At 41.6% G+C, this 24,102-nt stretch overlaps 1 protein-coding gene across 2 annotated transcripts in view; it reads right to left on the reverse strand.

Moving 5' to 3' along the window:
• Positions 1-2,323: 2,323 nt before the first annotated feature.
• Positions 2,324-24,102, reverse strand: part of RSPH9 (radial spoke head component 9) — a 37,836-nt gene continuing 16,057 nt past the window's right edge. Inside the window, exons 4-6 of one of the 2 annotated variants that reach the window (XM_085856100.1) lie at positions 14,065-14,211; positions 2,744-2,905; positions 2,324-2,580 (exon numbers count right to left, since the gene is read on the reverse strand). In XM_085856100.1, the coding sequence (XP_085712226.1) occupies positions 2,745-2,905; positions 14,065-14,211 (308 nt within the window). In that variant the 3' untranslated portion in view covers positions 2,324-2,580; position 2,744. Of the gene's footprint in view, positions 2,906-14,064; positions 14,212-24,102 lie in introns of both variants that reach the window. The other variant, XM_085856099.1, reaches the window with a different exon arrangement.

Below are 24,102 nucleotides of genomic sequence, written 5' to 3' on the forward strand. Positions count from 1 at the left end.
CATGTTCCAGCTGCATTGAAATGAGATGCCTCAGAAACTTGCTCAAATTTTTGTAAAAAATTTAAATCATTCATAATTACTCAACAAGACAAGCTGATATGTACCATTTACAACAAACAAAAACTTCCTTTACAAACAAAACTATTATTTATATTAGACCCGAATTATGGAATTCACTTGAAGTGATCCTTTGGCAAACAAATGGTGTAAAATAGCTTGAAATATAAGCGGAAAAGCTTCTTATTGGAGAAGTATATAATAAATTGAAATTGATGCAGTAATCACAGATAATAAATGAGTAATGAGTGATTTTGAGATGCTAACATAAGGAACTGCATTCCAGCAGATTCCTCCCTCCTGCACCCCCATTCCTCCATTCCCCATTTGTGTTCATTTCTATTTTCGCTTCCTTCGGTTTGGCTTCTGTCTGCCCAACTCCTTGTTATTTCAATATAGTTATCTTATTGTTTTGCAATATTCTTTCCTTCGAACTCTTTTTACTTTTCATATTTTTTCATCTATGGACTTTCATCGTATAAAATGAACCAAGGTAACAATTTGAACCGGGGACATGCTGCGATATATTTCCTGTTTTAAAGAAATATGATTTTATTTATTTCGCTCTTTCAGCCAGCACAACAATAAAAGGGTTCCTTTCTTCTTTTTTTTCTTTTTTTTCTATCGTGGCATTTTTTTAACCACGGGCTTCCAGTTAGTATTTTCGGATATTTTATGTATTTTAATCACAATACATTGTCATGGGGACCTGAAATCTTACAAGCCCTGCATTTTTTTCAGGTTCTACCAATGTTTTCTTGTTTGATATGTTTCTTGTATTTGTTTGATTGAGTTAAGTGTGGGAAAAAAATAAATAATAAACTGAACTGAACTGAAACTGATGAGGTCGGACTGGTGCTAAAGGCCCTGTCACACCTTGATGATTTAGCCAGCGTATGCCTGACATATGCAAAATTTGGCTAAAACGCTGGCACACATCGAATACGTTATGGGTAAGTTTGTATATGTTAAGAGCACACTGGCATACGTCGTAGTACGCTGGCATACGTCGTAGTACGCCGAGGTGTAAGACAAATTTTCCATGCTTGAAATTTTTCGATTTATGCCAGCGTATGACTCACACATTCCGCATAATGCTGGCCATAAGTTGTAGGCACATTACGTGATCGTTGACACACGTCGACACACGTTACTTGTAAGTTACTCATAAGTCGAAACACGTCAATGTCATGGTTAGCATCAGTGTTCCAGACTCCCTGTTTTGTTTTTTTTCTTCGGTATGACGGTGATGTTAACACTTCGATTTCTAGTGCGGTTACAATGTAATATAATTAATAGGCTGCCGCTCAACGATTTAAAACATAACCGCACTAGAAATCGAAGTGTCAACATCACCGTCATACCGAAAAAAAAAGAAAAAAAAAAACAGGGAGTCTGGAACACTGACGCTAACCATTACCTTGACGTGTTTCGACTTATGAGTAACGTACAAGTAGCGTGTGTCGACGTGTGTCAACGATCGCGTAACGTGCCTACAACTTATGGCCAGCGTATGCGGAACGTGTGTCATACATCGAGTACGTCGAGAAATTTTCAACATGCTGAAAATTTCTCGACGTACTCGGCGTATGACGACGTATGCCAGCGTGCTCGTAACGTATACAAAACTTACCCATAACGTATTCGACGTGTGCCAGCTTGGTTCGGCAAATTTTTCATACGCTGGCTAAAACGTCAAGGTGTGACAGCGGCTTCACACTTCGATGTCTAGTGCGGTTATTATTTAAATCGTCGAGCCGCAGCCTATTAATAGTCTACGCCACGTGATCGTCGGCGATACGCTGCCGCGCTATGCATAAGTTAGACTATCGTTGGGCATAGGTTGTGAACGCCGACAACACGCTCAGCATTCGTTGGTATAAGTTGTCTATATGTGATTGAAACCGTTCTGTGTACGTTACTAATATGTTATGCATACATCCAACACGTTATTATACGCCCAAAACTTAAAAAAAAAACTTCAATAGTTCAGCGTACGCCAGCATTTTACATACATTTTGAGAACTTGCCATACGCTGGGTAAAACGTCAAGGTGTGACAGGACCCTAACAGACATTGGGTCAAAATTTCCATCATGTTTTCACACAAAAAAAATAGATTGCACATGAAATCGTTGTACTTTTTATGGTTACAAGTTTTGTGTGTTTTCATGTGACACAACTGTGTAGTTCAAAAACAGGTGTGTGTGAGTTGTGTGTGTTGTCTCTTGTAATAATGGTAACTAAATTGATAACCTCTTTTGGACCTGTTTTGATATTTTTTATTTCGTAGGAGATATCCATAAAATTCCTGTTATTCTCCAGTATGGATTAATTATCATATAAGGGAAACAATTAGCGTTCTATCTCCTCGGCTATCATTCCATCCTTTTTCTCGTGGTGTCTTCGGTTCATTTGTTCTACAAAGCGATTCCTATGTTGGCGGGGTGCTGCACCTCCCTCATCTGCAACCGCCTTGCGAGACCGTGGGCTGAGGAAGCTTGCTAAAGCCATGTCCCAACACCTGCTGTGTGTATTCGCAGCGTGCATTAAGGAAAGGAACATCAAAAAGCAATCTGTTCCGTGAGTGATTCGAATAATGCAGAACAGTGGCCAAAGTATGCACGAAATAACACTACTAGGGAATGAACACATGACACCCAGGGGTCAAGCAAATTCAGATTCACGCTAGAGCATGAAAGCAATGTCGATGTTCTTCTCTCCTAACCCGATGTACACGTAACCGTGGTTTGATGTGAGCACCTCGTGGTAGAAGGTGAGGCCAATCCAGTGGAGACTACGCAACACGGCGAAACGCCCTCCCTGCTCGATTTGCAGGCTCCAGCACCCTGGGATATGCATGAGTATAAAAAGCACATATTGAAACTCTGCACAGATCCCTCGTGTCCTGCATCATTGGCATTAGCATCATCTAACATTTAAAAAACTGCCCTATGATTCCTCATAAAATCTGGCATAAAATCTTATGAGGGTCTCGTCAGATCTGTTGAAAATTGTTTGTCAGGCTGCAAGCTTGATGTGGTAGCGATACATTGTACAATTGATGTGGTAGCTAAACGTTGTACAATAGGCACGGCACAAGGTGAACCAAGCTGTAGCCAGAAATCAAAGTGCGGAGCATTATTTATTTCTTATTTACAAGATAGAGGTTCATGGACCTGGAAGAAAACTGTATAAGCTGAGAGTGGGGTAGCGGTTCAGCACTTGGACACAATAAGCAAGGAATGACCAAACAAGAATAAAGGGGAGAAAGTGAAGAAGGAATCACAGAAACCAGTGAGTAAGAGAGTTATGTTAGGTGGGGTTTACCCCACCCCTTCGGACTCTCACACCACCCTTCGCCCCCTCCTCTCACCTCCTCCTACCCCACCCAATCTTGTCTCCTCACTCCTCCCAACCCCTCCCCTGCCACCACACCTCCCCCCTTCAGACTCTCACTCCCCCTCCCTCCAGACTCCCATGCCCCCTCCCTCTGGACTCCTCCTCCTACCCCACCCCCTCCTCTCACCTTCTCCTACACCAACTCCCACCCTTTCCCCGACCTCCACACACCCCAACCCTCCCTCCGGACCCAAATTCCCCCCTCCCTCCAGACTCCCACTCCTTCCCCACAACAGGTGGTGGCTCGGTGGTAAAATATGTGATCCTATAAAGTAAGGTGTATTGTGGTAAAATTTGTGATCCAATAAAGTTTTGTTGTAATTAACCTTGAGAGTTCAGATGAGTAGCATCATCGGGGGCAGGAGAACCGACGGGGTGGGGTGGGAAGGGGGAACTATGTAGGGGCAGGAGATCCAGAACACCAGTGGGTAAAGGGGTCTTAAGGGAACACCAGTGGGTAAAGTGGTCTTAAGGATCTTACAGGTCATTGGGGTGTTTTTTTTTTTTGGTTTGTTTTTGCATGCACTGTTGAGGCTCGTATGAGAGCTAACACATAATCTATAACAAGGGGAGCAGGAGACAAGAGGGGCAGGAGAGGAAAGAAAAAAACAGTGTGGAGCAGAGACATGAGGAGATCTGTGGAAGGGAAAGGAATGGGGCAGGGTACACAGGGTAAACAAGATGGGCACGACAGGGACTTTCAGGTCCTTGCACGACAGGGACTTTCAGGAAGGAAAGCAGGGAATTTGAAGGAGGTGGAATTGGGGTGGATTAGCGGGGGTAGAAAAGATCGAGGATTTGGATAGGGGAAGATAAGAGATGGTGGTGAACAGCTGTTTTAAAGACGTGGATGGAAGAGTGGGATTGAAGACAGTGTGGGAGTTTGTTCCAAAGGTGGGGAAAAAGAGTGAAGGTGAGCAGTGATTCTTGATTTTGGTAGTTTTACCATGAGGGGTCTGTTGGCGGACCTGATGTGCCCTGCAGAAATATGGGGGGGACATATCTCAGAAAGAGCAAGGGGGGCGAGGCCAGAGAGGAGAGGGGAGAAGACAGAAAGACCACTGACCTGCCTGCGGTGAGAGAGTGAGAGACCCAAAGACAGCCTCATCGTGGGAGATACCAATGATCCTAAATGCCTTGGTTTCCACAGCATGAAGCCGAGAAAGGTGAGAGGCGGAAGCACCAGCCCAGGGGGGAGAGCAGTGGACATCAAGCTGTGGAAACTGTGGAAACCAAGCTGTGGAATCTCCATCAAGCTGTGGACAAAAGCTTTGTACATTGTCAGGAGCTCAGGTGTGCCGAGGAAGGACTTTGCACGATGGAGGATGCCCAGTCGGCAACTGACCTTAAGCCCTTGTCACACCTTGACGTTTTAGCCAGCTTATGGAAACGTATCAAAATGTATGTAAAACGCTGGCGTACACTGAACTATTGATGTTTTTTTTTAATTTCTGGGCGTATAATAACGTGTTGGACGTATGCATAACGTATTAGTAACATACACAGAACGTTTTAATCACATATAGATGACTTATACCAACGAATGCTGAGCGTGTTGTCGGCGTTCACAACCTATGCCCAACAATAGTCTAACTTATGCATAGCGCGCGGCAGCGTATCGCCGACGATCATGTAGCGTAGGCTATTAATAGGCTGTGGCTCGACGATTCAAATCATAACCGCACTAGACATTGAAGTGTCAAGCCGCTGTCACACCTTGACGTTTTAGCCAGCGTATGCCGACGTATGAAAAATTTGCCGAACCAAGCTGGCACATGTCGAATACGTTATGGGTAAGTTTTGTATACGTTAAGAGCACGCTGGCATACGTCATTGTACGCCGAGTATGTCGAGAAATTTTCAGCATGTTGAAAATTTCTCGACGTACTCGACATATGACACACATTCCGCATACGCTGGCATAAGTTGTAGGCATGTTACGCGATCGTTGACACACGTCGACATACGTTACTTGTACGTTACTCATCAGTCGAAACACGTCAAGGTAATGGTTAGCGTCAGTGTTCCAGACTCCCTGGTTTTTTTTTTTCTTTGGTATGACGGTTATGATTTAAATCGTTGAGCGGCAGCCTTTCAATTATATTATATTATAACCGCACGAGAAATCGAAGTGTTAACATCACCGTCATACTGAAGAAGAAAAAACCAGGGAGTCTGGAACACTGACTCTAACTATTACATTGACGTGTTTCGACTTATGAGTACCTTACAAGTAACGTGTGTCGACGTGTGTCAACGATCACGTAACGTGCCTACAACACGTTATTCATAGGTTAGAAATAAGTTTCGGGTATGCTAAACATTACCTCGACGTGTTTCGACTTATGAGTAACTTACAAGTAACGTGTGTCGACGTGTGTCAACGATCGCGTAACGTGCCTACAACTTATGGCCAGCATTATGTGGAATGTGTGAGTCATACGCTGGCATACGTCGGGAAATTTCAAGCATGGAAAATTTGTCTAACAGCTCGGCGAACTACGATGTATGCCAGCGTACTACGACGTATGCCAGCGTGCTCTTAAATACAAACTTACCCATAACGTATTCGACGTGTGCCAGCATTTTAGCCCAATTTTGCACACGTCAGGCATACGTTGGCTAAATCACCAAGGTGTGACAGGGCCTTTAGAGGCTAGCTTGGAAATGTGGCTTTCCCAGGAAAGATCATGGCAGATTGTGAGAACAAGATGCTTGAACGAAAGGACTTCTTCAAAAGAATTGTTGAGAAAGTAGATGGGAGGTTTTTCCAGATGGTGCTTTTGGAGAGACATCGTGAGCGTGTGAGATTTGTCAGGATTGAAGGACATGTTCCACGTGTTGGACCGGTTTGTAATTTTACCCAGATCTGTAGAGGGTGAAGAGGCTGCTGATTGCCGATCTGGGGGATGACAGATGATACGGCACAGGGTGGAGTCATCAGCAAAGAGATAAAGAGGATTTTCTAGAGAGTCAGAGAGATCATTGATGAAAAACAGAAAAAGAACAGGGCCCAGAACACTGCCTTGAGAAACTCCAGCCTGGAGTGCAAGAAGGGATGAGAGAACTCCATGAAGGGCCACATGTTGGCAGCGACAGGAGAGGAAGTCTGTGAGCCATGAGTGGAGAAGGCCTTTGATACTATAGGAAGAGAGTTTAGTGAGCAGGGCAGGGTGCCAAACTGCATTGATGGCACACAATATATCGAGGGAGATGGCTCTGATTTCATGTCTGGCATTGAGTACTTCCATCTATTGTTGGGAGAGCAGAAGCAGCATATCCAGGGTAGAGTGACCTGGTCTGATCCAAATTGATGATCGGAAATCAAGCCATTGGAGAAGAGGAAAGATTTAATGTCAGAAGTGATGATGGATTCTATAACCTTGTTGATGATTGGGAGAAGGTTGATTGGTCTGTCGTTGCAGGGATCTGTTTTTGAATATTTTTTATGCAGAGCGGTAATGTTTGCTGATTTCCAAGCAGGTAGTAGCTGACCTTGAACAAATGAGAGGGCGAACAGAACAGAGAGAGGGTGTTAAGGGTCTTTGGGGCCTTAGAGTGATTATGGGTCTTCAAGGTCTTCTATCATTAAATGGTCTTAAGGGTCTTCAAAAGACTTAAGGGTATTAAAGTCTTCGGGATCTCAGGGGTCTTCAAGAGTCTTAGGGATCTTAACCGGCTTTGGAGTCCAAAAGCTCTTTGGGGTATTCGGGGTTTAAATTGCCTTGTGTTTGGGGAATTCATTGATCTTAAGGGTCTTATGGGTCTTTGGGTCTTCAGGGTCTTAAGGGGTCTTATCCCCCAAGCGTATAGAAAGTCTTCTCTCAAGCATATATTCTAATCTCTCAAGCATGTAAATAAAATAAGGTCTTATAGTTCTTCAGGGTCTTAAAAGGCTGAGGTTGTGGATGAAAATACACTGAGGAGAACCCCTGGGTTGGACTTGCTCTGTGTGCCGAATTTGGTGGTTGTCGGGCCAGCGGTCCTTGCAAAAAAACGCGAACAGACAGAGAGACATCCGAAGAATGTTATTTATTAGATAAGTACCTCTTCAAGGGACAGGCATGGTGTGGTGATTGCGAATAGGAATGTACTGTAGAGCATTTACCGTAGCAGATAGCTTTGGCTTACTGCAGCATGAAAACGCTGAACATATTATTTAGTTAGTTAGGTTCCAAATGTGCATGGAGTCAGGCCAGCTGTGCAGTAAGCCATTGAGTGGAAGACACAGCTTGAACAATGAGGTGCACTGGCCTTTGGCCGTGTTTTTTGTCACGTGATATCTGTTAGCCAATGAGACTGCATAAAAACGAAAAAGCCAGAAAAGTGATCTTTAAAGGTTCAGGTGGTGGACGAAAATACCCTACGGACAATCCCCAGATTGGACTTGGGCTGTGTGCTAAATTTGGTGGTTCTTAGTCCAGTGGTCCTTGCAAAAAATGTGAACAAACAGACAGACAGACATCCAATTAATTTTACTTATTAGATTTATTCGATATATCCATCTTCAAGGGACGGGCATGGTGTGGTGATTGTGAACAGGAACGTACTGTACACAACTTAGTGTAGCAGATATCTTTGGCTTACCACAGCACGAAAACAGTGAAAGTATTATTTATTTAGTTTGGTTCCAATTGTGTGGGGAGTCAGGCCAGCTGTGAAGTGAGCCAATGGGTGGAAGACACAGCTTGACCAATTAAGTGTGCTGGCCTTTGGCCATGTTATATATGTCATGTGATATATATTCTCTCCCTATCGAGTGCACCCTGTGGCTGCTGGTTGCATCATTGGTTGGGACGTGGCTATGCCACTGATGCAGTGTCCCCCTTACCAGTACACTGGTACTCATTTTGCCGACCTCAGAAGGATGACAGGCTGAGTCAACCTCCTGGTGTATTAATTCAGCGGCCAGCGGGGCTTGAACTCAGGACCCTAGGATCCCAAGCTGCCACCCTAACCACTAAGCCAACACCAGGCTTGTGATATCTGTTAAAAAAATGAGATTGCATAGAAATGAAAAAGCCAGAAAAGTGATCTTTAAAGGCTCAGGTGGTGGATGAAAATACCCTTCGGACAATCCCCGGATCGGACTTGGGCTGTGTGCCAAATTTGGTGGTTGTCGGTCAAGCAGTCCTTGCAAAAAACGTGAACAAACAGACCGAGAGACATCCGAAGAATCTTATTATCCCGCCCCCCGGAGGGAGGGAGCGGGATATTGTAATCGTCCGGTTTGTTTGTCTGTTTGTTTGTTTGTCTGTCTGTTAGCAACTTTAAGGCAAAACAGCTTTAGCAAACACTATCAAATTTAATCCACAGGTGGACAATGAACCTTGAATGACCCCATTAACTTTTGGGTCCAATTGGATCAAAGGTCAAGGTCAAGGTCACGAAAAGTTCAAAATCGTTTTTCGCTCATAACTTCGTCAAAAATGATCTGATTTACTTCAAACGAAGCTTATAGTGAACATTATTCTATTTGTCACTTATAATCCTACCCATTCCTATAGTGAAAAATGCATATTTGTGAAGACCGGTAGAGTCCGAAATTTTGGGGGTCATGGTCATCGGTCAAAATTACATATTTTCCATTATGAATCAAAAAAGGTTAGGTCATAGGTTAGGAATATGCGTGTTTACTATGGAAGACAAATATCAAGTCCTTTATTGGCTTTCATTTGACACCATGACCTTTGTCCTTACGTGGCCTTGAAAGGTCAAAATCATTTTACGGTCATAACTTTGTCAAAAATGGTTTAATTGACTTCAAACTAAGACTAAAATATTCCTTATTCTATTCCTTATAATCAACATTCAGGTTAAGGATGTATCAAATTTAAATTTGATCCCCAAAATAACTTTATGCCTTAAATGGGCGGGATTTGTTGTGCCTGGCACCACTTGTTTAATAGATATATCATCGCTCAAAGCTGTTAGAAATAACATCCTAAATGAAATCAGATTGCACACAAAGGTGAAACAATGCGATCTCGTGCTAAAAAAATTTAATAGATTTAATCTAGCAAATATGACCTGTTCCACCCGGCTGGAAAAAAAGGACTATCGATGAAAAATAGGACCACTGTCGACTCGATCGCCCCATGGCTTGCAAATGAACAAGCATTTAAGAATAGCCCTCAAAGTTGAGCAATTTAGCAAAAAGACAAATAAAGCAAATGTAAAGGGAAGAGAATGGTGAAACAGCAGCGTGTTTCATTACCAAGCAGCCTGTAAAGCGTTCACCAAGTGGTAAACACTCAAACAAGCATTCCAACGAAACGTTTGTTAAGAAACGGTGGCTTGGCAGGTGATTAACGATCACCAATCGGTCATATTAAACACCTCCTGGAGACGTCCGTCCGGAGTGCAAACAATGTCCAAATTGGACAAATGAACACTTTTTTAGCAGTCAGAACTGCTGCTGAGGTCAATTAAGAAGTTTAAATTTTGAAACTCGGCTCAGGTTAAGAGATTCTCGAAGTTATTCCATGTGCCGAAATGAAATAAAGCCACGTACACTGACATCTCCGGGAATTTATAAGAATTGTGAAGTATGCAGCAGTTTGTAGGTCTGAAGATCAGGAATTTGATGAAATGAGTGAGGAAAATCAAAAAAAACTTTATCATTAAGAAATCGTTGCAATCTGTTCCAAGTCAAGGCATTGTTGAGCAGGTCAAAAAAAATGGCGAATTAAGACCCCAGCGAGGTGGCCTTGATAAAGGGTCATTGAATAAGGGCGTTAATTATCTTCAAAAGGGGTGTTTAACTTAACCCAAACACCCAATTTCTATTCATTCACTCCCTTGGAGTTCCTTTAATGTGCAGGCAAAGATTCAGGCTGATAGGTTTCATGGTTTTGGAGTTATGGTATATAATGCATTCAAGGGGGGTTCTTGGTCAACTCACTGGGGTCTTAATTCACCATTTTCATGGGATTGTTCTTCTTCTTTCATGTGCAGCACAAGGCTGCAGGGCAGCATCATTGGCTGAGGACACAGCGGTGCTGCTGATGCAATGCCCTCTACAGGTGAGGGCAGGAATTTGTAATTTGTTCATGGTGCTGGCAATAGCTCACTGACATTCGTGAAAGACACCATTTGACCTTGAATGTACACCAACTCATGCCAGCAGATGGGATTCCCGTTTAACGTCCATCCAAGGGACAACACACGCATTGATGAAGTACCTTACTTGTGAAACACTGGGTTGACAGTTTATAGCTGGGTCGGGATTTCAATCCAGGCTAGACAGTTTAGAGGCGAGTGCGCATACCTCTAGGCTAGACCATCCTGTCAGCCCTCTTATACTACAGCTTAAACAAATTCATGTTACCAGACGCTTCATTTGTGACATGTGAACAGCGTCTTCAGCTTCAAAAGGCAACCATAGATGTGTGAGAATGTGATGGCGAAACAAAGATTTTTATCGCCCAGAGGACAAAAATTCAGATCCAAGGTTTTTGATCCCAGGGGGAGTTTCCACTGAGACTTGGCAAGACAGCACATACGAGATATTATGCACCTGAATATCCCAGGGAAAGGTAGGTGTGTGGGGGAGCATGGGGGTAGGAAGAGACAGTAATACTATCATGTCATAAATCGACCACCATATCCACAAAATCTATCCCGATACCGTCCTAATTATCTCCATGATGATGACTATTCTTATTGTTATTATTATTATTATTATGTTACGTTGAAGTGTACAGTCTTGCGTGAACCAAATTTGCATTATATCATGATTGTCTGCAAAACGTATCATGATTAAGCTGCATAATAATTCCAAACAATACAATTTAAAGTAACAGTTACTTTAAGTTTACATGCTGAATCTATGTTTTAGAAATTGAGTTATGAGTTTATAAACTTGTGCTTTGAATCTTTCAACATCATTCATAAGCATGCTTCTTTCCCTCCTCCCTACTCATGACACTTATACAGGAGAGATTGTAACAACATCGCAACAATGACAACATATCAGGGTGAGTCACAAAAATGTACCCGATTTGACAATTTTATTTGAAAAAAATACTAGTCGATAGAATGTAAAATATGGTCAATTAGGTAGGGTAAGCAATCAAATTGTTTGTAATAAATGTATTTTGACCTTTGTGTTGTTTAATTTTTTTTTGCAGGTAACCCTTGGCACAACTAACAACAGAGGAGCAAATCCTTAACATGGAGCTGAAGTCAGTGATAGCAGTGCAGTGTGTATTCAGAAGACAAATCCCTAGACGTGATGCATCAACCTCGAAGATTATACGTCATACCGTTTCGGAGTGGAGAGGGACGGGCTGTGTGAAGAGCGATAATGGAAGACAATCTGAACATCCAAGGAACACAGTGTTCAAACTCCAGAGACCGCAAACAGATTACCAAAGTTAATGTGCGTCACTCGAGAAAATCAACAAGGTGCATTTCTCATGAAATTGGAGTGTCTCAAAGCAGGGTAATTAAAGTGTTAAAATCTGATCTGAAGGCCTTCCATTACAAAATGCAATTGATGCAGCAGTTAACCTCAGATGAGGAGCATCGACGTTATGAATTTGTGAGCGATTACGGAGAATTATTGATCAAGCAGGGATCAACATAAACATAATTTTCAGTGACAAATGTCATGTTTACATGAATGGTAAAAAAACAGAATTGTCGGTTTTGGGGCATGCAGAAACCTGCCCACTTTGTTGAGTTTCCTCTCAACTCCCCAAAAATCACGATAGTGGTGTGGCCTCAGTCGTCATCGGATTTACGGTCCATACCTTCTTTCAGATGAGGATACTGAAGAAGGGGTGGCTGTGAATGCGAAATGTTCGGTACGAATGTTGAATACATTTTTCTGGAGTCATGTGACAAACATATTCCTGGTGCTTGTTTTCAACAAGATGAACTGCTCATACAGCTCACTTGTCCATACAGTGGCTCAATAATCACTTTCCTTGAAGATTAATATCCCACCGATCTGGATTTCTTTGCCCTCCCAAGATCTCCTGACCTTTCACCTTTCGTTATATTTTTTTTTCCTGTTGGGATTTCTTGAGGAAAATGTTTTCAAAGAGAACCCAATGAAGATTCCTGAACTCAAAGATGCTGTAAATGAGGGTTATTCTCAGTCTCATGAAACACCAGTCTGTATGGTCAGAAACTATTCCATACGTATCTGTCCGGGTGCAGGACTTAGAGGACATTTCGAACATTTGTTATAGTCAAACAAATGTTCACGAATTTCTTTACGTATCATAAATTAAAAGGTCTTGCATTTGAAATAGAAGATTAAATGAACAATTAAAATCGAGTACATTTTTGGGATTAACCCTGTATAACATGAAAAGAAGAAGAAGAATAAAACATCACTACAGAGCTTTTATACGTGAATGAACTGCAAAGTGATAAGAAAGCCCTTTCACAAAGCCTTCCTCGATACCGCTCTACTTATTTTGGCCGACAAGGCATTTGTGTGATGTTCAATAGAGTATTGCTTTCCTTTGTCGGCTGGGCCCACACATTATACTCGTGGGATGCTAGGAAGCTAAAGCTCAAAGCATCATTTATATCACCCACCAGGAGGGTGAGCACAAACCATTCTCATAATGCACACAGGTTGGTGGCCTATTGGTCCTCCAATTCATCTCATATGGTCATATTCCCCCTGCACATTCAGCCATCATTCTGTGCTCCACGAAATGTTGTCGTCTTGTTCAACTCCGAAGTCTTGCCCTGACTTTGCTTTGTTTTCAACAACCACCACAACGGCCTTGAAAAATGAGCACCAAAGAATACCTTTGCATTAATTAACATATCGATCTTGAAATCAAACGAACACGAAGAAATACGATCAGGATCCTGAATAAACCAGCAACACAAATGTAACGTCACATTTGCAGAACAATGGTCCATAAGCAATTGCTTATAGTTTTCTTTTTGAACCAAACGTTGATTGCTACGAACTATGTAAAGCCTTTTGATGCCATAGTTGTTGTGCGAATCCCTTTCCATAAACTAACTATATTTAAGAAAACAATTCTATTCAGCTTAGAAAGCTTTCCGATGTAAGTTAGGTAGGCCCTATTAAAACTTTGCAGGCCACAGGTAGCTGATAAAAGACATTATACAGTCAAAATAGTCCATGTTGTTTTGGGAAAAAAAAAAAAACTGCAAAACTGCTGTACCACTACTACTTGGTGGTACCTTTATGCAATTTATCTTTCACATTTTACTTACTCGCATTATACCAGAACATATAAGGAAAGTCAAGCATCATTTCTGGGCACATTGCCATCCCAGCACAATGCTAAAGGAACAGCAGATATAAGAAAAAAAATTCGGAAAAATGGAACACAAAAGAAGAAGAGCAAACCATCCTAGAACGAAACCATGTTGATCTGGAAGTGGTTTTACTTACACTTGTGCACAGACTCCGTTGGTGAAAATGTCAGCAAAGTAACTCATATAACTGAACCAAGTTCAAAGAAGAATTTTTATTTCTGTAAAACCATAATCCTGACGAGGTTATGCTCACTTGCTATGACACCATACTGTGAATCTCGAAAACTTTTTGCATTCAGAGGAATACTTTTGGAAGTGGAAGTATGTGAAAGTGGCTTATATATACCTTTGGGAAAGTCCTTCTCAATGGAGTCCAGGAAGTCGATAGAAGGATCTAGCTTAGACTTCTGCAGCACGGACATCGTGGAAGGCAATTGCAGCTCCCTGAGATGCATGTATGATCGAAGCTTAGCTCCTTCTTCTATTGTCAGACCTGAAAGCAAATCCCAAATTGATTATATCTCACCTTAATATGAGTTCCCTTGCAAGGCACTTCAACAAAGGTGGAAGAAAATTTGGCCCATTAACGCCTACACCTCGGTTGCCAACCAGTGGTTGCCAACCTCGGGCTGGTTGTCCATGCTCTATCTTTATAAGTGCTGAGCATCAAGCAAAAAAATCAGCACATACCATTTTTAAAGTCTTTGGTATGACTCGGCCAGGGTTAAAACCACTGAACTCCCAGACTCAGAGTGAACATGCCAACCAAAGACAGACAAAGTCTCTCTTATTTATCTTCTATATGAATAAATGTCAGTGTGTATGCACATGTGTGTGTCTCCTCCCTAACCCCAAAACCATTAAACATAGCAGCCCGAAACTTTGCATGCCCTTCCCACCAAGGGAACTCCAAGGGAGCGCATGAATGAAAACTGGGTATTTCGGTAAATTTAAACACCCCTTTTGATGATAATAATGAACTCATTTCATCATGAAAAAAACAAAAACAGGCTTATCCTTGATCAGCCCACATTCACCTCACAGGCGTTTTAATCCGCCATTTTGTTTCGGCCAAATTTTTTAAATGCCATATGCATTGGAATCGGCCGCACGGGCCTCTTGTGTACATTTGAAGACTGAACAATGCGTCTTCTACCATTAAATTAAGGTTCCGTTTTGAGGAAACAAACAAAGGTACATTTTGAGCGCACCTCATGCAGAGGAAACAAGGTCATGCATGTTTTGTTCGCAGTGATCGCGGCAGATGACTCATGTACACTGCCCAATGAAGGTACATTCTCATAATGCAAAGGAAAGAAAGTAGTGAACTTTTTAATTTAAAAAAAAATAACTTTAGGTTTTCATCTGACTTTTCAAGGCTCGAGAGTGTGCAAGTACAGGATTTCAAAACAAACTGATGGACATGTAATTCACATATTATCTGAAGTAAATAAACATTAGAGGTGACAAAAATCAGATTGTTTGTGAAATGCCTGCGCACATATTTAATTAGTCAAGAGGCCAGGGAAATTTCTGAGAGGTATTTATGATGTAGACGTACACTTTAAAGTTATATGAAATGCACACGTCCACTTTCGTACACGCAACAACACCTCTGAGTTAATGTACATTTTAAAAACTAAAACAATGTGTTGAAAACTGAACAAGATACGTTTTCATTGCACCAAAAATAGTCATGATTAATATTTGAAATCTTTGATTTTTTTTTTTAAACAAGCTCAAATGATCTAAGATCCTCGTCCTCGTAATGATGACATCATAAAAACAAATCTGACGTCATTATGATGTATCAGGTTTGCGATAAATTACCTGTGCTAATGCCCGGCTTGATTCCCGCAAACAAAATTCAAACAGCTTGCCTAGTTTCGGAGATAATGGTGTAGGCGATTTCCATTCGCGGCGATATTATGACGTCAACTTTTTTTCTAGGAAGAATTTCCAAAATCGGAGATGGTTACTGTCTGCGCAGGGTATTTTTACATACATATGCCAAGTTTCAGTGAGTTTCGATGAAAACTGCAGGCTGTGAAACAAAAAAATCCACAAGAAGAAGATGAAGAACAATAACGTGAGTAAGACGTGAGTAAGTAGAGATCCTCCATGAGGATCTAAAAAAAAGTCCTTTGTCAGTGTTTTGTATGTTCTGTGTGCTGTCGAGATGTCCATGGGTGTGCTACTGTTTCCAGTTACCGAGCAGCTAGCTAGCACTCGCCAAGCCAGCCATTCCTTCTCAACGGTTTTGAATGGCGTGCTTGCTTGAATGCTAGTAAGCAACTTGGCGAGTGCTCCACAAGAAACTTGGTAACTGAACACACTCCAGATTCATTACATGGCGACGATGATAAACATCTACACCATGACTTATTTCGGCCATATCGATGAATTTGTCCCTTAGGTGGCAGATTTTAACACGACACTATGGAAAGTTAGAAGTTTGTAGGAATCAAAAGCGGGTTTTATTTTAATCATTTCTTTTTTCCCAAACGTGGTTAAAACCACTTTATTCACTGGCAGTGACACAAATATGGTATCAGGTGTGAAAAATAACTGTTAATGAAGACGTTATAACGATCAATAATTTCGTCGAAGGGGGAGTCACGTGACCTCTCAAATACGTGAATAGAAAATTATTCAAAAAACCAAAAATAATACAAACACAACCTGTACATCGATTTAAAGGTAATGTTACTGCTTATCTAATGACATAACTCTCAAGGGTGAAAGAAGAGGATGTAGAAAAAGGGTTACCACCTTAGCTAACTTCTCCAAATATACACCCTGCAAAAATTCCTTTGTGGGAAGAGGGAGGGGAAGGGGTGGAGTGGGAGTCTGGAGGGGTGTGGTGGGAGAAGGGAGGGAAGGGGTTGGGATGGGAGGAGGCAGGGGTGTGTTGCCATTTTTCTCAGAGATGGGCCAAATGGATCCTCGTCAAACTTTCAGAGGTTCATCAGTGAGTGCCAGGAGTGTTTCAGACAAAAATAAAAAATGTCTTGGATTTTTTAAAAATGGACAAAATTTATAAATTTTTGTCTGTTACACCCTGATCCATTCAATGTACTCTCTCTTCCACGAGACTCGACCATGTGTATAAAACAGCACCGGGCAACGCTGGGTACCCCTGCTCGTAATATAGATATTCAAGGATCTCATTCCTAAAACATCGTGGTGAACACCCAATGCAACCATGCTGGGCACCGAACTCAGCATGAGCTCATTGCGAATGTTGTATTTTTCTGTGCATCGAGCTTCACCATCAGGGAGTTGTGCATTGCAAGGATGGTGCAAAAGCACTTCCAATTAGGCTAAATGTGCCCTCATCAACCTTTCGGCTGCAACACGTGTGAAGAAAGACAAAAGCCTCCGTTAAGAGGATGTTATTTAATTGCTTTCCAGATCTGAATAAATACATGTTCTGAAGGTTAGAGGATACAAAAATTTGATCGAAGGCTGCCGTTAGTGTTGTTGTCATTGTCATAATCGTTTCTATATTTGCACACAAGTCTTAGTGAGATGGTGCTGGTTTGTACTACGACCATCGAAAACCTTCTCACTCTAAAGCATGCTGGACTTCTGTTGCCAGTTCTGCATTTGCTTCATTACCAGGGCTACAGATCAGCCTCTCATTCTCACAACGTCAGTGGGAGCCATTTGGTTTGCTGAATCTCCATATGCCTGCATGTTTCCAATGGATCTGCAAATCGTGGTGCTTGCAAGGAACAGCTGCAGTGATTTCTGTTGGCCTGGACTTCCCTTGACATCACAGCGACATTGATCTACCGCATGTGTATTGTCCCCAAAGTGACCTACCTCTGCCAGCGAAATTGGAAGGAGGTTATGCTTTCACGCTGTCTGCCCATCTGTTTGTTACTTGCAAAATCGAAGATTTTTCAAGTATATTGGTCAGTCGATTTTGTTATTCTCTCTGTTTGTTTGTCTGTCTGTTTGTCTGTCTGTTTATCACCTACAGGTCACAATTCTAAACCGATCGTCATGAAACTTTACCTTGTTGTAGAGGTCGTCTCAACTAAGAAGTCTTATGATTTTGAGGTCAAGGGTCATCTTGAGGTCAAATGTCTAAAATCGTCATTTTTCATCCGATTGACTTGAAGTTTGAACAAGATTTGCGTATTGCGTCACTGGATTGGGAAACCAAGTATTTTTGAGGTCAAAAGGTCAAAGGACAACTCAAGGTCGAATTTCTAAAATCATCAATTTTTATTTATAAATGGTCAATTTTCATTCGTTGACTTGAAAATTAAACAGCAATTGCAGAGTGCATCACTGAATTGGGAAACCAACTATTTTTGAGATCAACAGGTCAATTGTCAACTTAAGGTCAAACTTCTAATATCATCAATTATCAACTGAAAAATCGTCAATTTACGTCCAATTAACTTGAAAGTTGAACAGGATCTGCATAGTGAATCACTGAATTTGGAAACCAACGATTTGATGTCAAAAGGTCAAAGGTCACCTCAAGGTCAAGCATCCAAAATCATCAATTTCAACATGAAAAATAATCAATTTTCATCCGATTGACCTGAACTTTGATTAAGATTGTGAATTATAATCTTAATGAAATGGACAATTTGATGTATCCATGGCAACCTTTGGAGAGGGGGTGGATTTTGCAAGTGTTGTGCCCTGCACAATGTCTTTTTCTTGTTATTCTGTGTGTGTTGTGTTGTGTAGTCTGGCTGTTTGTCTGTTTATCACCTACAGGTCACAATTTTCAACCAATCTTCACGAAACTTGAACACATGGTAGAGTTGGTCGTGAGGAAGAAGCCCATTGTTTTTGACGTCAAAAGGTCAACATCGGCCCAAGGTTAACAACTTCGGTGAGATTTCTAAAATCCTCAATTTTCATCCGATTGACTTGAAATTTAAAGAGGATTTATATTTCAGGACACTAAATTCAACTAGCCAATTATTTTTGAGGTCAACATGGACCAAAAGGTCAACATAGGCCAAAGGTCAACAATGAAGGTGGTATTTAAAAAATTCTCAATTTTCATCCGATTGACTTGAAATTTGAAGAGGATTTATATTTCACGTCACTGAATTCAACCAACCAATTATTTTGAGGACAACATGGATCAAAAAGACAGCATAGGCCAACAGTCAACAACGAAGGCGGTATTTCTAAAATCCTCAATTTTCATCCGATTGACTTGAAATTTGAAGAGGAGTTGCATATTTGATCATTGAATTCAACCACCAAATATTTTTGATGTCAAATTTGTTGAATGGATATTGCAAGTGTTGTGCTCTGAATGATGTCTTCTTCTTGTTTGTGTGCAGGATATCTCAAAAAGTTGTGGACGGATTCGGCCGAAACTTGGTGTACAGGTTGGGTGTGTAACAAGTAAGAACTGGTTCGATTTTGGTGAAGATTCGGATCCAGATACTGGAATTTTAAAAGTGATTCTTCATCATTGAGAGACAGGGCTAAAACGATATATAGCATATTTCAAAAAATTATTAGACCCAATATGTTCCACAGGATCAGACATTGCGGAGTGAGGGTATGCACTCTAACAAGTGCCATTCAAGTTACCCCCACCAAAGGAGAGGGTATTGCATTTGGGTCCATTTGTTTGTCTGTTTCTCTGTCTGTCTGTTTGTCCACACAGAACTTTCATGTTTTTCTCCACAAACGCTTGTCAGATTGAGATGAAATTTTCACCATTGGTGCGACTAGTCATGTCGAATGTTTTATTGATAATTATGACGTCATAGTTACGTGGTGTCCTGAGTTCAAGCCCCGTTGGGCCACTGAATTAATACACCAGGGGGTTGACTCAGCCCGTCATCCTTCCGAGGTCGGCGAAATGAGTACCAGTATACTTGGCTGGTGTATACCCCGGTTAAAATAGGTGTACCATATCCCTGTGTCGTAAGTGGCGACCAAGGTTGCGTCAGGAAGGGCATCCGGCGTAAAACATGTGCCAAATCACGATGCGGATCATACGGATGATCCGCTGTGGCGACCCCTAACGGGAGCAGCCGAAAGAAGAAGAAGAAGATGTAGAAGAAGAAGAAGAAGAGTTACGTGGTGTGTCAGCCATATTGGAAAAACGAAAAAACTTTGGAGCTCTGTATCTAAAACCGCACCAAGGAAAAAATTGAAACTAAGCATGGAGCAAGTACTTCTCATGGGGAATGAGTGTGATTTTATGACATAATAGATGCCCTCGTTATGATGTCATAATTGCATTGTAGAATGCCACATCCAATCAGTATGAAAATTTTTGAGGGTCATGTAGGGATAAAATGGTAGACAGAAAAAAATTCATTACATTATCAGTCATGTTATTTGGCAGCTATATTGATGTGTTTTTTTTTTTAACTTTCAAAAATCTTCTTCACTTAAGTGGCTGAACAAATCGAGGCAAAACTTTACAAGTATGACCGCCTGTCCATGAGGACCAAAAGGTTCACACATATGACATCATAGGCCACATGGTTAGCAGCTAAATTGAGTTTACCCTAAAACCTATAAAAATACACCACTCAAAAGAAGTCTTGGTGAGGGTCTGCAATCTCTGATTGTTCTTTTTCTTGTTATATATGCGATTCCACGTGCACCAAAATCGACTTGTAGGGTTTGGATATGATCGGCGGTTCTACAGTAGTATCATCGGACGCAACCTGAATTACTGTACTCCTCGCATTAAGGCTACCTATGGGATGTCAGGTGTCACAATGTCCATGGATTTGGAACTGCACTTGTTGTGTAGTGTAATTGGTGTATGTGTGATGGGATTTGGTTGGCTCAGATGAGGGAGTGAGAGGGATAGAGATGTTCAAGCAGAGAAGAATACACTGGGATCGGTAGGCCACACGATCTTGCCTCCTCGCCAGCATCACAACCAAAAACCTGTGTTTCCCATCTGACATGGCAGCTTGAGTAACATATGCTGTCATAACATTCATAGGGTTGGAACTTTCTCCAGAAATTCGTGTTGTAATTATTATTTTGATGTAATATTTTCTCCTGTCCTGTTTATTTAATCTGTCGGCTGCCAGAATAGCCTGGAGCTATGTACACTCGCCTCCAAGCTGTCTAGCCTGGGTTCGAATCTCGATGCAGTTATAAACTAACTGTCATCCCAGTGCTTCACAGGCAGCGTGATTCGTCAATGTGTCCCTTGCATGGATGTTAATCTGGAAACCCCGTCGGCCGGGATTAGTTGGTGGACAGTGAAGATCCCACCCATGGTATCGTTCATGAAGAGTTAGTGAGCTATCGCAAGCACCTTGAACAAATTCCAAATTCCTGATTATACTGTGGACAGCAAGTTGTCCAGTCTAGTCGTTTTGGAAATTCCATTGACACCAGGTTACATGACTCGCTATCTCACACTGCGGTTGCTGTCTGGGAAGCAGCTTCTACACCATAAACAAATATACTCGGTAGATCGCATTTATCTCGTATGTTCTTTATTGCAAATGAAGGGCAACCAATTATATTGAGGTTTTTGCCTAATTACTGCAGTAGATTTCAACATTGGATATTCTAAATGGCTTTTTAAGATCGTTGTCGATACATTTAGCAAAATGCTCTTACTATTATATTATGCTTCTTTTATGTTACGGTTGCCTTCAAAGCTGAAGACAGCCATTCATGTGAAGTGCGAACACCTTGGAACGTCAATTCGTTTATAGTGTCTGAGGTAACCTGCTACGAAAGGATGTCAGAGAATCCCAGCCTATTCGTTGCCCACAGTTTATGGCAGGAATTTGGAATTTGTTCAGGATGCCGATGACAATTCGCCTACTCTACGTGGATTTATCCTTGGGATCTTTAACGTCCATCAACTAAATACGAGCAGACAGGACACCTGGCTTAACATCTTTCTGAGGAATGGTGTACTTGTGTCTGTAACGCCCTGCCTGTGAAGCACCAATCCAGCATAATATCATCCGTTCAGGAATACAAACTAGACGAGACAGCTGAAAGGTAAATGTGCTTCCTCTGCACAACCCTGTCAGTAGAATATACTTGTTTTATTGCCTGTTTGAAGGGTTCCAGCTTGAAGGTGAATACAGAATCATAAAGACATTAACACCACATTGCATAACCTTGAGGCTTGCTTCACATTGGATGGGTGGGTGGTAGTGGAGGGAGGGGGGGGTTATTGTGGTCCCAGAGTGTGGGTTTAGTTGGTGGTTCAGAAATGTCAATAATGAAATTGTGATAACACATGGAAGAAGCAATATCTTGGAATATTTGTGTGTCATTGAAATGCGGATCAGCGAAAGACAAATAACTGCAGTTGGAGTCCTATCTTTACTACCTGCACATCGAGGGTGGAACAGAGCCAGAGGGGAAGGGGGGTTAAAATAGATAACAGCACCAGGAGGGAGGGGGGAGAGAGAGAGAGAGAGAGAGAGAGAGAGAGAGAGAGAGAGAGAGAGAGAGAGAGAGAGAGAGAGAGAGAGAGAGAGAGAGAGAGAGAGAGAGAGAGAGAGAGAGAGAGAGAGAGAGAGAGAGAGAGAGAGAGAGAGAGAGAGAGAGAGAGAGAGAGAGAGAGAGAGAGAGAGAGAGAGAGAGAGAGAGAGAGAATTTGAGATGATGAGGAAAGGGAAGAGGCAAGTATGGTGCATGAGTGTGAAAAAGGAGTTGGTGAGGGGTCAAAATTCCTTAAATTCTTGTATGTAATAAATATATGGGCTCTTTATAGAGAAGAAGATACAAAAGGAAGGATATCCATGTGTCTAAACAGACGTTCACCAAGCAAGAGACTAACGTTGCCCTTTGAAACTAACTCAAATAACGTCAATGTTTATCTAACACGAAGAAAATAATCTAAATGTTTGCCATGGAAGAGAAGATCCAATATACCATTCTTTGAGGACGATACTTTTTCGTTCTTTTTTTTTTCTTAAAAATAAGCACTCACAACAACAAGATGGTATTCATAGAATACTTACCCTGTGCAGTCTTGAGAAGGACTTGGGAGCCAACTCTTCTGTTTTTTTAAGGGTTTTTATCTTGCCAAAACGAAGTTTTTGCAAGATATGTTAGTCAGCTTGTATGTTTTTTATTGTTTTTGTTTGTAATCACGTATAAAAAATTCTGCACAGCACAGTTATCATTGGAAATTTTTGTAACTTCGCATATCAGAGGCTTATAGAGGTCCCTGTCAGCGCACAAAATTTTGAAGGTCAAGGTCCAAGGTCAAGGTCACTTTGTCGCAAATCAGGGGAGTCGACGAAACCCTTATTTTTTGAGTAATTTTGATCGGATCGTCTTCAAACTTCATGGGAATATAGTTCATGGTCTGGCGCTCAGCTGATTAATTTTTGGTGGCGATTGGCCTTGACCTTCATATGTATTTTTTTTTGTCTGTAATCACGTATAAATCACTCTGCAGAGCACAGTTATCATTGGAAATTTTTGTAACTTCGCATATCAGAGGCCTATAGAGGTCCCTTTCAGCGCATAAAATTTTGAAGGTCAAGGTCAAAGGTCAAGGTCACTTTGTCGCAAATCAGGGGAGTCGACGAAACCCTTATTTTTTGAGTAATTTTAATCGAATCGTCTCAAAACTTTATGGGAATGTAGTATATGATCTGGTGCTCAGCTGATTAGTTTTTGGTGGCGATTGGCCTTGACCTTCATGGTTAGCGCCTGAGGTCAAACATATTTGACCCCAAGGTCAAATTTTCAAGTTTTAGGAACCATATCGTGTAGTACCTCAAATTGAACAGCTCGATGAGTGCTTTCTAGATATGTCAAGCTTGAGACATTATGACGTCATTTGGTGACGTTATGAGGCAAACACATATTTTCCATGGTTACTCTGCAGAACAATTCTCATCGGAATCTCTCGTAGGCAGATATTCCTCAAGGAGTCGCTCCTGGTGGATAGCAGCTCTGTTCACATCAGTGTGACCTTAAAGAAGTTACACGTGGTTACGTTTTGGCACCCTGCGGGTGACATTGGTTTTTTTTTTTTTTCTTTTAACCAATATGGTGCCAGACCAGTGACCGATGATGTCACTTTTATCAAACTATATTTCACATGGGTAGTTGATCAATTAGTTAAAGTTTTGCATTGCTCGGTTAGTGGTTTCAACAATTGCAGAGAAATATTTTTTTCAAACTGATTGGATCAAGCGTTGGACTTGTCGAATTATGAAGTCATATTGAAGGCACCGATGACATCATCATGAATACTAGTGCGGGCCCGTAGGGGCGTGCCCGTAGGTGCGTGCCAGTATATGCAGCTTCGTGCCTGCAGTATCAGGTCCCCAGCATCAATTGTGACGTCATATCAAACGAAGAAGAAGAATTGTGACGCCCCTCTCTCGCCCCTCTCTCCCCCTCCTCTCTCCACCCTCCTCTCTCACCC

Source organism: Eptatretus burgeri, chromosome 15 (genome assembly GCF_056783735.1).
Source record: "Eptatretus burgeri isolate ZD-2024b chromosome 15, Ebu_testis_v1, whole genome shotgun sequence".
NCBI classification, from domain to species: Eukaryota; Metazoa; Chordata; class Myxini; order Myxiniformes; family Myxinidae; genus Eptatretus; species Eptatretus burgeri.